Here is a 15,177-nt window from a genome sequence, read left to right on the forward strand (position 1 = left end):
TTCCCTAACTGGCTCCCAGCTTAAATTGGGTGGACAGCTAGCTTCTTGGTTACTGGGAGCCTGCTCTTCTATTAAGCCAGCTTCTTATTGTCTCACTACACGAGGAACAGCATTTGGAATGGTAGGATCATTGCCAAGGAATGAGGCTTTCTTTGCTGCAAGAAGGCACAGCCTACACCTTTGGGAAGGGTTGCTCACTTATTTAGATTGTAGGGCAAGTATGTTGGGGGAAACATGCACAGCTCTTGCTCTGGCATAGACTTCTTTACCCCTATGGCATTCCTATGAAATGGCAATTCTATCCCTGCCCAGGCAGGTATTAGTTATACAGGCTTTCCTAATATTTAATCTGAACTTTCCCTGCAGTCTTATTTCTATAAGGACACAGTCGCATCCCACCAAGCCCTTGTGAGAGGGACAGTGATAAACGTGAGACATGCTCCCGCAATAACTAGTTACTGGTAGGTATGTGCTCCTCCTGGACATTTACACTGATAAAACCTAAACTTACGTATAATTTTGTCCAGCTACTGCTCTGTTCTCGCTGATGAGCCAATGTATTTTTGAGTGATCAGAGCCAGTTTTTCATTAGTTTTATTTGCTCTGCCTTTTTCTCGAAAGCTGCCCTGCGCTTTTCAACAAAGCGTGGCACTGGCCCCTGACTGAACAGCCCCCCCTTTCTGGATCATTCACTCCAGTATAGCGTAGGTGGGTTTTTATTTTTGGCAACAGTGTCACATGAAGCCTGTCAGTTTGTGTCTCAGGCTGAGCCCTGGGTTCCTGTGGTACTGTTATCAGGGAGGTAATTTTATTTAACTCCAACTCAAATGCAGTCAGATCATGCTGCATTTTAATCCTCTGACTTTGATTGGCAAGCTCCCCACTCAAACCTCCTGAAATGAAAAGGCTGAACAGCAGGATCCAAAGAAAAGATACGGGTTTTCCTGTTAACTTAGCAGGAGGGCAGTGACTTTCTAGCATAGCCATCTCCCTAACATACCTTGAGCCAACCAGAGCCTCTGAAAGGAACTACCTTGCGGATTATGCTATTAATATATTGCACGAGCATAAGTTTTAAAGTTGTAACCTTAAACACATGAAAAAATACAAACGTTCGCAAAGAACCTTAATCACAAGGCATAGTTTTGTCTTAGATTTCTCTGGACACTGAAGTCAACTGCATGACCTCAGAGGACAGGTACTAGCCCATATCTTAACAGTTTGACTAGGAATTCACAAGGCTCTGTAAAATGGGGGGGGGGGGGAGTTATTGTGAGAAACAACTTCTGTACATACCAATTTGAACATTCAACCTGTAGCATTTGTATTATTACCCTCACATCTAAAAAAGATTCCTTTCTGCACTCACACACACCCAAACTTTCAAGGTGATTAGTAATGTTCACCTCTGAGTACATGTGCAGAAGTCTTTCTACAGTAAAAGCAGTACTTATCACCCTCCATTCAAAACAGAGCAGCCATTTTGGCTTAACCTTTCCAATAAAAACCTGTTTATCTGTGGTCCGATATTAAACATAGAAAAAAATCAATTAAGAGGAGAAGGTTGGGCATTTAATGTGAAACTAACTACAGCAGGCACCAGGAAATGGAGGTGCTCCTGTGAGGAGTGTGTTTCTGAGCAGAGTACCTCACCTTAGACCTTCAAAGAAATTTCCCAATTTTTAATAAAAAATCTAAATATGCAACAGTGTAGCAGGAAATTCCAGCTTGGGGTTTAGGATCCCATCACAGCTACAAGCAGCCCCCTCTGCATTTGGCTTTACTGTTTGAGCTTAGTGTGGCCATCCCCAATTCATAAGCCATAAAAGGTGCCCCCTTCCCTGCCAGGAACAGGGTTTTTTTTTTTTTTTTTTTTTTAACACATAATTTGTGATAATCTTCAGAGAGCCCCTGTGGTTAGTTTGTGTTGGATTCAGTCACATGCACACAACGTAGTGCAAAGGCATCACAGTCCACGCTCATTCTGTACCATGCATGTGCTCCCACCCCCAAGGCAAGGAGGCTGCCAGCAGCCTCTGAAAAGCTGTGACACCCCTGTCTGCCCAGACAATGGCCTCACTATTCAAAGGAGACTGGCCTCTTCCTTGTTTTAGTCTCCCACGCTTCATGCTCTAAAAAGCAAAAATAGTTTCCCATTGGAAATTAGACCTACACTACAGTTCAGCAAGGTTTACTAACAGAGTTGGACACACGAATTAGTCACAGCAACACGGATCCTGTTTGCAGAGAGAAGCTTTTTATTGTACTTTGTTGGGAGCAAATGAAACATGTGAGCTGTACATACTAAGAATGCAGCAGTGCCAGGTTACATTCAGGGGCAGGTGAGACAAGATTACAGTGCAAATATCCGTTAACACACAAACCACACGCAGAGAAGCCAGCTGAAATCAAGTAGGGTAGATACAGCATTACAGGTAATGAGGCAACTTAACATATAAGAGCATTCTATTTATTTTGCTGGTTGCTTTATAGATGCTGTGGGTAAACATACCCTATTTTAAAATTCAGTCTGCAGTTACTTTGCCCCCCAGTTAAAACACCATTTGGAGTATTCACATTACACTTTTTACAATATACACAACTAAGGTTATTGCCAAGTTACTTCCTACTTCCAATTACACTATTTACAATGTAATATTCAGGAAAAGTTTCAACATCAGAGTGTCCTTTACATGAACTAGGAGAAATTGTATATTTTGTAATGCATTCTATAATTAAGCCACAGGGATCTCATGTACTTTATTCAGAAGTTTCTCTCTCAGCAATTCTTTTAATAGAGCAAGTTACTGGAAAAAATAGATGGATTTGTCCAGTATGTTACTGAGAGTGTTCATGGATTGAATAGTACAAGTTTAGATCTTTATAATCAATTCTAGATCCAATCTTAGGGTAAAAATAAATGTTCTAGCCTCAGTGCATGAATAAGTACATCTGTCAGCGAAAGGTCAGATTCTCTATGGATGAAAAGGGGAGTTAGAGAATAGATCTTTTGTTTGTTTTTCTTTGTGGGTCAGGATAGTAAAGTCATTGAAGTCTAGAAAGAGAAATACACAAGTGATTTATAGGATTACATTCTCTATCTCCAGTATGTGTGCATATTTTTTACACAAAGGCTAAAGGAAGAGAACCGGAACCTCCCTATGAACACTGGAGACTAGCTCCTATCTCGAGGCAAAATAGTCCTGTACAGACCCCCATTTGCTGGAGACTGCAGCAATGGGGTGGGGTCACAGTGGCACCACCTCCAGAGAGCTCTCCCCCACAAAGCACATTTTCATTTAGTTCAGTTCAGTTCTGAACCTGGGCATGGCCAGCCTGAGTCAGTGACTTAGGTTTTGTTATTGTGAACTGGCTTCTGTGCCTCTCTAAGCCATGGATTCTCCAGTGCAACTCACTCCTTAGGAGACAGGAGCAGTGAGTTTAGCAAATGAATTTAAATGCAAAAACAATCAATACAGAGTTGTCAGATTCCTCTGACATGCAGCTAAACCAAAGAGGTTTCCAAACTAAAATGGAGAGAGAGAGAGAGAGAGAGAAAGTGGGGCCTGCCTGAGCATGAAATGCTGGTTTAAAGCTTCCCCTCCATCTTTCTCTTACATCCTGTAAGTAGAGTTGTAATACATTTGACTAAAATCACAACTGGGCTTCCAGAATTTTTCTGACTTCCAAATCCTGAATTTGCTCAGTGTAACTCCTCCAGCTGAGTTTCTGCCTCCTAAATCTTCACCAAAGATCCTGCAGCTTGAATTCTAGCTGACAGTTCATGCCATGCTTTGGACAGTGTAGCCAAGATTGCTCACCTTGAGACAGCTTGGAGAGCAGGTCTCAAGTTGGGCACCTGAAACACTGGCCACTTTTGAAAATCTTGGTCTCCTTCTCCCAGAAATGCTCTGCTAAGTTAAAAGGCATGAGAGGGAGCCATGGTACAAACATCTGTCAGTTACTTGGGTGCTTTTGAAAATCCCACCCACTGCCAGTGTCAGAATTCCTGTTTAGAATGTGAATGTTCCTGGGTATCCCAAAATTCTGGTCTAGGTGGAAATCAGATGACTCTTTAGCAAGAGAAAGAAATAAGGGACCAGAGTTTGGTCTCTGCCTAAATTAGGTGGAATCCATCATCTTCATGCAATAGGAGAATTTGTTGATCCAAGATATCTTCAGTTTGGTCAAATATTGATTAGGGATAGGATCACAAATCTGACACTGTACTTTCAGAAGCAGAAAACACTGAGGCAGCTTCCCCTTTCCTTTCCAGCAGGGCAATAGTTTAAACTTTAAACTATTTGTCCTTAAGTACTGTCATGTTTTCCACTGTTTAGTTTTCTAGCCAGGTGTTTAAGGATCTCTCTGTCCCTAACAGGGCAGATAACTAGACAAAACTTGAGTTTTTTTCTGTAGCTGTTCAGAATTGCTTTGGCTCCGAGGGCAGATACACCACCTTAAACATGCATTGCCCACAGTGTGCTCTGTATGTGCTGTAGCTCCTGTCTTTTACCAATTTAAAATGTTTTTCCCTAGACAATAGATGTCATTAGAAATCTGCACCAGCCTTTATCACGGTGCTCAGATGCACAGAAATAATCACTGGAAAGAGTTGTAACAAACAGTATTCATAGTCACTGCTAAATCCCACTTTTTAACAACAGCACAACTCTGAATACCGCCCTGCATTATTTTGCTTTGTGTCACATGCAATAAAGTCTTCCTTCTGGTTGGAAAATAGGAGGCTCTTTGCAAGAAATGTTGAATAAGCAACATACATTGGTTAAATTCTACTTTTTTGAGGTCAGTTTCTAGAATACCCTATCAAGCTGCAAGATTAATGATTGAGAATGCAGGTTTTTCCACATGCAAACAGCATTAGATTAACAGTGCCAGGCTGGCTACCTTTGTCCACTCTGCAGCCCTTCGTGCGGTAATACAGTGTTGCAGGTCTCACCAGCGCTCTGAATTGTGCCTATCATCTTAAGATGCAGTTGCTGTCCACTGCAAAGCTGACACTGTGGGGCCCCGAGTAATTCTGTATGGCTTATGCTTACACAAGCTTGTGCTTTTGAGAACATGGCACAGTGTTCATATGAAATTTCCCTGCATAGTTTAACCAACTAATTCATGGCAATTCTGAGGAGTGAAGCTGAAAATCACTTTGTGCTTTACTCCGTTAATTACGGTATTGTTTTATCTCTAACTTCCTTGTTGAGTTAGGAGAGAATTAGACAGGAATATTTTGACATTCCATTCAATACTGATCTGACGAAGCTATTGGGGCTTTGTCACTACTAGTTATATTGAAAGAGCGTGCCTCTCACCATGCAACTCCAGTTCGTTACAACAGTAACCCCTCTGCTTTACAGCCAGGTTCTATGGCAAGAGTTCAGAGTCTAAGCACAGAGCCCCACTCTTGAGCACTATCTAAATTAACAGGGTTCTGCTGTTAATTCAAAATTCATCTTCATGGTAACAGTGCATAGAACGCAGTGGGGAATTTCATCTTCTCATTGGATCTCACGCACTGACTTCTGAAATCTTTCCATTCTGTCCCTGTGAGTTCAACCATAAAGCATGCCTCCAGCTCTATAATCTAATCTGCTGCAATGATGTACCCAGAAGTCTTTAGCCTCACTACCCTGGATATTTTAAAGTCTTGAGTTGAGGCACTGACAAATACTGAGGGCTTGTCTACACTACTGCACGGGGTTGATCTAAGTTATGTAACTTCAGCTATGGTAAGTCGACTGCTGACCCTCTCCCATCGACTCGGCTTGTGCTTCTCGTTCTGGTGGAGTACCGGAATCGACAGGAGAGCACTCAGCAGTTGATTTATCACGTCTATACTAGACGCGATAAATCGACCCCTAGTGGATCGATAGCTGCCCACTGATCTGGCAGGTAGTGTAGACGAGCCTTGACACATTATACTGGGTGCGAGGGGAGAGGGAAGAGAAATAGTTCTGGTGACAGATACCAGATTTGCAGCCATAGAGGCTGAATCCCTTTTTTTACATTTATAGCATTGGCAGTGCAGGCCTCCCTCCAACTTCCTGCTAACATGCCTTACCCGTCAAGGGTGGAGAAGGGAGGTTCAGTGTCCATTTCTGCCACCGGGCCTCTTCCTGCCCTCAGTTCATTCTAATGCTGAACAGGGAACCTGGTGCTTTCGGTAAGTGGATGAGCGTGCAGCTAGAAGCTGCATCCATCAGAAGTGGTAAGAACTCAAAAGCAATAGAACCATGCTAGAGGGGCAGGGCCTAGGGCCCTTTTCTCCCATGTCCACACAGGTTTTGTTGTTTTTTTTTAAAAAGGTCTGACTCATTCCAGCCAGTTTGCAGCTGCTTAGTTCCCTTTAGAAGTGGTTGGGTTTACATCTTCCTGCAGACACATCAGCCCAGCTGTTTTCACACACACCCACTTCTAGCCCACCAATCATGAAACATCTGAGTGTTCTTAACCTTCACCACAACATACAGAGGATTGCACCTTTAACAGTCAAATTGCCACAGGCATTTAGGTTGGGTAGATAATGGGATATGTGGCTCTGCAGTTATTACATATTTCAGATGCCTTGTTTCTTACAAATCTTGTTGATAATTCAGCCATTAATAATAAGGTGGCTGAGAAAAGGCCTTCAGACTTTGCCAATTTTTCTGCAGACTCCTTTTAGACTATTCATTTAATTTTTTAAAAAATATACTTAAATAACCATTAAATTACCCTGCCTATGCCTCACAATATATGGTACTAAAATGTAAAGAGCAGGACACCAAATACAACAGGATAAAACAATCCAAAATAGATTTTGGGCATGGAGATTCCTATTTATTTTGTGTACTCATTCAATTCCAGTTAGACTCCCAAGCTAAAGATTTTATCTGAATATTTCATGCAGTCACTGAATTTAAACTTCTGCTGAGATGAACTGGGCTCTTAGAGCTGATGCAGCTATATTTTGCAAAAACACTGCACAGTGTCACATAGCAATAGACAGCACCAACTCTCTTAGCAAAAAGCCCCAGATCATAGGGATGGACATTCTTGACCTTCACACCTGCTTTTGCTTTCCACTAAGAATCAGTTACAAAGTGAACCACCTACCTGTATGCTGAGGTGCTCCTGTTCCAGTGCTTGGGGGGAAAAAAGAGGGGTTTCACGGCCATTAATGAAACTATGCACTGAGTTGAGATATACCAAGGTATGAAGCATTAACAGGTGTGGATAAGTAGTAGAACAATGGCAGAGAACATTCCTGATCAGATTTCTGTCCTGTGCCAACACGCAGGGTCAATTAACTTACCAGACTCGATGGTTATCATCCAAAATGTGATCTGTCAAGAAATTAAGGATGAAAACAGATGCTACAATCCTTGGGCATGGATTTCCGTGTGGCTGACAGCAAGAGTTTCTCCTGAGAATTGCTCTGAAATGGCTATAATAAAATTTCCACTTTATTACAGAGATCAGTTTCACAACAAACTAGATTTGCTAAAAGAGTAGAAAAATGAAATCACTGGGCAGTTAAGACAAGCCGTCTGCACCCATTAGAGATAGTAAACATGTTTTTTCAAGAGATTTATTCAGTGATGAGATTAAAGAAGGATAGGTGCCCTCTGAATACTACACTGCTGCTACTGGATTTTTAAGGCAAAAGGACTGCACATAACAACAGTCTTCATTTGAGTCCGGAAGGTAGGTAGTTTTCAATCTCCTGATGTCAGAGACACAGGTCCTCCCCTGCCTGGAAACACCAACACTTACCTTGTGTTTGCAAATCATCATGTATCCAAGAAAGTCAGTATTTTTTGCTTTTAGGCGACACTGCCCTTTAGCTGTTTAGCTCAGCCACACACACTGGATTTCTCTGCATGAGCTGCCTCTGAGACCTCATTGGAACCAGTCTGAAATATTAGGGTTTCTTTCCTCAACAGAAGAAGCCTCATTAATCTGAATTTAGTGCAGGCTGCTATCTAGCAGAATTCCAAGCTGCCACAGAAACAATCTCACCCTTCCGTTATGGGTACATGGAGGCAAAGGGTAACTATTAAGCCAGTGCCCCAGAGAGGAAAGATCACTTTTGCTAGAGAGTGGTCAACAAGGACTCCAGATACCGTTTGAGGACTGAGTTTGAATCCTGTGACATATCCCCTCAGTGCCTGAAGTTAAAGAGACAAAGTGAGGAAGGTAATATCTTTTATTGGACCAACTTCTGTTGGTGAGAGAGACAAGCTTTCGCGCTTACACATACCTCGTCTTCAGGTCTGGGAAACTAATGGAAAGTGTCACTGCCTGAAGTGAAGTAGCAGACATTCTGGAGAAGTTCCTCCAGACTTGAATGCTCCATAAGCAATACAAGTAGGTGGAGCATATGTTCACGCTCCCTCCACATCAGAGGAGTTGTGAATGAGAAGATACAATGACAGCTGCAGAACTTGGTCCTGTATGTTGTCCCCTTTGTCCGTAGGAATTGCCAGACTGGATCAGATCAGTACTCCATCTAGTCTCAGGTTGTGGCCAGCGCCACATACTTCAGAACAGCCAGCCCACAGGGAAAGGTTTCTTCCTAGCCCATTTGGAAATCTCTTCATGCTAGTGTCCTGTTCTTCTGTCCTGCCCAAGAGGGGAATTGTGGTCAATGAATTTTTCACTCAGTGGTTGCTGGGGAAAACCACAGACTCAGAGTGGTTTTTTGTGTGTTATAGGCCTTTACCTAACTAAGATCCTCCTGCGGTTAGAGAATATAACCTTTTTATGAGTAAGACACTTTACAGATCACCCTTCTGCTAGAAGGCAAGTGCAAGGATCCCTTTTCTCTCCACAGCGTGAAGACAGCTGAGCTGGGTATCTGCGTGCGATGGGAGCAATAGTCACCACTGCCTGAATGATAAATTAAAATTCTCCATCAAAATTCACCATTTTCTTAAAGCTTTTCAAAAGGTTAATTCAAGGCCATTAGAATGTGATGCCAGAAAGTGCCTACAAAGCTCCTGCTGTAAAGATTCCACAGCTTAAAACCCCCCATTCGGTTATTTACTGGGATGTTGAAATAGATTTTGCTCCTCCCAAGCTCCCTGACAGAGAATCTCATAAAAGCAAAAGGTATTTAGCTCCAGTGCAACTCTTGGCAGCAGGACTGACAGAACATTAAATGGGAGCCATCCTGATTGCTGGAATCATGTAATTAACTCCTGCTGGCTGCATGACAGCAAATTAGACAAATTAGGAACCACCTCCACAGGCGCTAAATTGCCTTTTTTTTGTGCAGGCTGGATTGTGTCCTCCGTCCGACAGGAACCACTTGCAGCAAGAAGCTGCATGCTACACAGTCGCTGCATGTACACAGGAGGCACTCTCCAGCTGAGCAGCACAATGCCCAGGAATAAGGTTGCCCTGTTCCAAATACTGAATGCATGTTAAAGAAGAACACAGATAGCTATAACTGGCACAGAGATGATGTAATGGCAGGATGCACAACTCTTCTGCTAGCTAAGAGAATGGCCCTTTACAACTGTTTATACTGCTGTTGGACACAAGCAGTTTAGCCCAGTGATGGGGTGGGACCTACACCTCAAAAGGCACAGGCAGCTTTTAAAAAAAAATATATCCCCAGCACGTACAATAGGGTTAATATAAGATGACTGACAGACAACAGCTGCCCTTCAAACTAAGCCAAGGCCCTTAAAACATCCTCTCAGAAAGAGCCTGACTGAACAAATCTCTGGTGGTTGGGGAAGCAAGGCACAGAGTCCTTCAAATACCCTACACCACAGACATGAACCCAAGCACTGCTACTGACCTCACCCACGAGCAGGGAATATGATGAAAAGGTAGAGACTTTAAGGTATCCAGGATCTAAACCATACAGAGCTTTGTAGATCCAGACTAAATAGACAAATGCTAGGAATTACACCTGGAAATGAAGTGGAAGCCTGTTTGTTCTCTGGAGCATAGGTGTGACATACCGCAAAGCTTCTGTATGGCTTTCAGACACACTTTCAGGTCACCAGCTGACCACCAAGCCAGTACCATGTTCTGTTCTCCCTTTCCTGGGGTTAAATGTCATTTTGGGGACATATGGAGAAGACAGTAAACTGTAGACTGAGTCAGTAGTGTCTTAGCTGATCACCATCCTGTATGGTGGTGCAGCAAAAGGCAGGCTAATGCTATTATACCAAAGGAATATCCCAGAGGGAATTATTTCTACCCATATCTTAACCTCTCTCTTTCTGTAGGAGTTGTCACTTATTCTCTAATTCAGTCAAGAATCTACCCAATGTCCAAATTGCCCAGTAATCCTGCCAGAGTCAGTGTCAGTCCCACCCATCTCCAATCTAGAGAACATGCTAATGGGCCAGTCAATTATCTGGGGGATTTGGTATCTTAATCTCTTGGTGCTAGGAGTAATTTCTAAAGCACACATTAGAATCAAATCAACTAACTCCAGGGGTTAATGAAGGAAGGGAACACACCAAACTGTGTATCTCCTTGTCTGTCGCTAATTGAAAGGGACTTCCTCAGAACTCTGAGCCAGAAGTCCAAGCTACAAAATAACAGTGTTTCTCCCTTGTTCTTAAAGATCCAACAGAATACACATAGCAGCTATAAAGTAAAGCTTATGGAGTCAACTTTGCATCTAGGCCTGTTCAAATGCATTCCAAGCTATGAACCTAGTAACATTAGAATTGCAGGCTAAAGGCAATGTATACCCCTCTCCTCTGCTGACTTACCTGTGATTTAAACACCGTGCAGATATGGCTACAGAAGAGAGCACTTTCTACTTCCCCTTGCAGACTACTGCCTGCCCAAGTGCACGTCAGGTAGATGCAACCCATGCTAGTGGTCAAGAGTGACCTGACATTCCAACTAGTTTAAGAACTGTGAATGAGAGTCTAAAAGAAAATTTTCAGAAGTACCTATGTGACTTCGGCTCCTAAGTCCCATTTTCAGAAGTAACGTAGGAGCCTACGTCTCAATGAAAATCAGTGGGACTTAGGATCTTTGGTCACTTAGGCACTTTTGAAAGTTTTACTTTAAGTTCCGCTGACTTTCAGTGAGAAGTAGGCTCCTAAGTGGTGAACATTTCAGAAGGGCATCAGTGGAACCGAATAAGGGACTGAAGCAATTAAATGGGGGTAACCATGGACAAATAAGGAAATTCAGGCTTAACTGTTTTGTTGAAGAGCACTCAATAAATGGAATAAACTGCCAAATAAAGGCCACTTAAAATCAAACTCTCTCAATGAGTGAGAAGCAGCCAGGCATTTTATTAAATCAGTACCTGACCTGGACAGTGCCTATCACCACCTGAGCTATTCAGAGGAAACCTGAAGAGGAGTTAATTATAATATACCTTACCTCTGATGTGAAATGTATAAAACATTCCTCCTCCAATGCTTAACAGAGCAGCCTGCTATTGCTGCCCATTCTCAATACAAGACTAAGCAATCCTCTGCTAGTGAAAGATTCAGACCTTGACTTTAAGTGGGTCTCAGGGGAAGGAGTCCCAAATTTGTGCCTAAAGATAACTGTAGATCCAAATCTGCACTATGTAATAACTGTGTGAGCATTTTACAGCATTTCAACAGCTCACTGATTGCACCCACAATGTAGTTAGATGTTCAAGTGCTATAATGTACAACTTGCTTGCAAAATTGAGTCTGAAGTTTTTTCCAGGTGCAAAATTAGATGCCACTTGTCAAACCAGGCTCTCCCATTGACATTGGTTGAGTTTATAGTTAGCAATTTGTCCAGTAACAGACTATTAATTCTATCCAGATCTTTGCTGGACTGAGTTACTAAGGGTAATCTATACCTAAGATTAGATTTTCTGAAATTATGATTTTTTCAGTTGTTAAATAAATGCATTTAATTTACATAGTGTGGTGACTTACCTGCTTACTACAAAAAATACTGTACTATGAGCCTGGTTTACCACTACATTATTCAATGTGCTTACCAGTTTTACAGCAGTAGAATAGTGGTAAATCAAGTCTTTTGTACCTTTCACGTTTGTGTATTTAAGAGTGACTATGGGGCCAATATTATTCTGCATTTAAAAGCCACATTCTAAGTACCATTTTTATATGAAAAGAGTTCTCAGCAACTTTATATTACAATGACAGTACATTGTTATAATATGCAAGAGTATGTAAAACAAATTTTAAAATGACTATTTAAAAAAAATTTATACACATCACATACACTTAGGCCTCAATCCAGAATCATTTTAATCCAAGTAAATTTTTGTAAGGTAAACTTAAAATACAGAATTACTTATTAATGGTTCTGTCTTAATTCCTAGTTTTACAAAACCATGACCAAGCAATTTATTCATGCTGAGTTAATCACCATCACCCCCCCAACCTCCCTTTATGAATTAATTTGGCCTAATGTAATTTGGTCTCGTACATTTTAACTTCAATATTCTAAATATTACCAAAGCTTTTCCTCCTTCCTTTGTAGATTAGCATTAATAGTTTTTGGGAAAAGATTACTTTCTTATTAATTAGACAATATTATGTAGTCAACAGTACATTTCTATTCTGTACACCTATAGAAAGCCATGTTATGGCTTTCTGTACAAACCATGTTGGTTAGCAGATATTTTGGCTTTGGTACACAGCTAAATTTTTCCACTAGAAAGGAAAGAATGCAGTGCTTGATACTCAAGAGTATCAATATGATTAACTTTTCAGACTACACAAGAAGGGATGTTTGGAGCAGAATTATTTACTGGTAAGACTAATGGATTCCTTTTTTCTTATAAACTAATATCTTTTAACATCAATAGTTTTTTATCTTAAACTAAAATAATTTCAGTGGCCTTTAAAAAACACAAGATTGGAAATAAGACCAGTTGATTTTTTTCCTTAAACAATTAAGATTTTGAAATTAAATAAAGGCATAATAAAAGCTCATGTCATATATATGATTCATCACATGTATATGGGAGTTGAAAAACAGTAATTAACATATTCTTCAAGCTGAGAATAAAAATTCTTACCTTTTTATACCATGATCTCTGCTTACAGTCATTACATTTCAGCTTATTTTATACAAGTGCATATGGCTACGAAGGTCCGGAGAGAATGAGAATAAAGTGATATTAACCTGCTGAAAACTGCTTAAAAGTCTTATCCTGCAATATATAGAGGTTCCAACACCATTTAAATAAAAGACTTTCATACAGAGGCATCTGTGACTTCAGTTAATAATCCAGATAATTGATTCAATACCTCAAACATTAATCCAAACAGTTTAACGAAAAACAAACAAAACAAAAAAGTGAACTTAGAACAGCGAATTTTTTCTGAAATTTGCCAGATTCTAGAATGTCAGTTATTTTATAAGGATTTTAGGGAAAAAAATATCCATTTCAGAAGTGAAGTGACCTAATCCTTCCACCGTTTCACCATATTATTGTGAGGCATGGTTGAGACACATTAGTTCAGTTATACTTGGGAGAAAAGGTGGAACGTTTGCTGCCTTTCATGTCTTCTGGCATGTAGCAGCTCTGGGTTCAAGAATGGCCATTGTAAGCCGTGGTGGCAGTTTCTAGGTGAACTTTGATACTAAAGAGCTGAGCAAATTGTTCAGTTAAAATTCTGATTTAAGTGGTGAAAGCTAAGGTGGAGTTAACTGATTGAACTGGGAGCCCCACCAATTTTTAATGAAGTTCAAGTTTTATACATTGGTCTCTTCTTTCTGGCATGAAGAAATAACCAAGAGACATGTATGCACATTTATTGCTATGTATCCCAAAGAAGGACTGTGGCTTGCAATAAGTATTGCTTTTATTTAAAAGGATCTGAGTTCAGGGAAAATATCTTTTCAAAAAGGAAAAGCTCAGAGTTCCATATTTGAAGCTGAGACCCCCTCAAAACGAGTCACGTTTGTTCTTGCTTTTAAGACATCTACAATAGCCATTTCGAGCCAGACAACCTGATGGTTCTAGAAGTCAGAGAAGAAATCTTGAGGGCTCAAGTGAACAATAAAAGGTGCGATGCTGAGAGGCTGGCAATAGGGACTGTCAATGAAAAAACCACCTACAGTGGAGAAAAGAGCAGAGAAGCAAAAACTTCATGTTAATTTCAAAGGGATTGGCTGAAGCTAAAGCTCCATTTAAATTTCTCTGCTCCTTCAGCTGTAAGTGGAATTTTCATTGTAAGAGGGACACAAGTGGGCACTTTTAAAACTATCAAAACATCTAAACTTCCAAGGTGATCACTTTTTAAACAAAGAACCGACCGCTCATTCATATTTTCAGTAAAGCAGAGAAATGTAAAATATGCAGCAACGGGGCAAGTTTACAATGTGGTTAGTAACTCCCAACAAATGACAAAAAATGAAAAAATGACTTCATATAAATCATCTGAAATGACGGCCATCATGTTTTTGAAAAGAGCATAGCTCCCTCTGTTTAATGAGCTGGGGAGGAATAAGTTACTGGGCAAGTAAATTTTCAATAAATAAATATTTTCAGAACAAATTGTAGTTTAAAATTTAAAGTCTCAGAAATTCATGGATTAAAAAAACAAAACAAAACAAAAAACTTTATCATTAGCAGTTGCCAATCAAGAACACCCCAAAAAAGACAGGGATCATTTAATGAATATTGTATTACCCAAAAATGGGCTCTCATCAGCCATGCTTTTTCTGCTCCGTGATGGCTCCCTTTCATCCATAGGCCAGCAAAACAAGTCAATGATTTATCAACACTACTCAATTTGAAGGTACCCCCATCCCTGCCGTTTATCTCTCAGTGCTAATTCAAGGGATGCTAATGTCAGACTCACTGCTACTGTCAATAAAGGCTACATACTTTATTAAAGTACCACCACCACCAAATGAAAGCAAGAGCTACAGCAGGAAGAGAAACGTTTATGAAAAGATTTAAGCTCATTCCTAAGCACAAATGCTTGGTTTAAGAACAGCTGCTGTAGTTAATTCCAAGGAAAGCAGCTTGTTATACACTTCACCCCCTATCATGCTGTTCTATAGTTACTCTCCCTGCTATGAGAAACATACGTTGCGTTAAGCCCCGTTCTTACCACGTCATTTAAAAAAACCCACCCTCTCCCAAGAATAGAGTCTGAAAGAGAGCAGAGTGTATAAAGGCATCTTCAATACAGCACAAAACATAACAAACCTACTGAAAAGAAACTG

The 15,177-nt window shown here is 40.7% G+C and overlaps 1 protein-coding gene across 1 annotated transcript in view; it reads right to left on the bottom strand.

Annotated features, from left to right (window-relative positions):
• Positions 1-2,237: 2,237 nt before the first annotated feature.
• STRBP (spermatid perinuclear RNA binding protein) overlaps positions 2,238-15,177 on the bottom strand; it is a 106,785-nt gene continuing 93,845 nt past the window's right edge. Inside the window, exon 18 of the mRNA XM_048822741.2 lies at positions 2,238-14,057. Coding sequence (XP_048678698.1) covers positions 13,963-14,057 — 95 coding nt within the window. The 3' untranslated portion in view covers positions 2,238-13,962. The remainder of the gene's footprint in view (positions 14,058-15,177) is intronic.

This window comes from Caretta caretta, chromosome 16 (assembly GCF_965140235.1).
Source record: "Caretta caretta isolate rCarCar2 chromosome 16, rCarCar1.hap1, whole genome shotgun sequence".
Classification (NCBI taxonomy): domain Eukaryota; kingdom Metazoa; phylum Chordata; order Testudines; family Cheloniidae; genus Caretta; species Caretta caretta.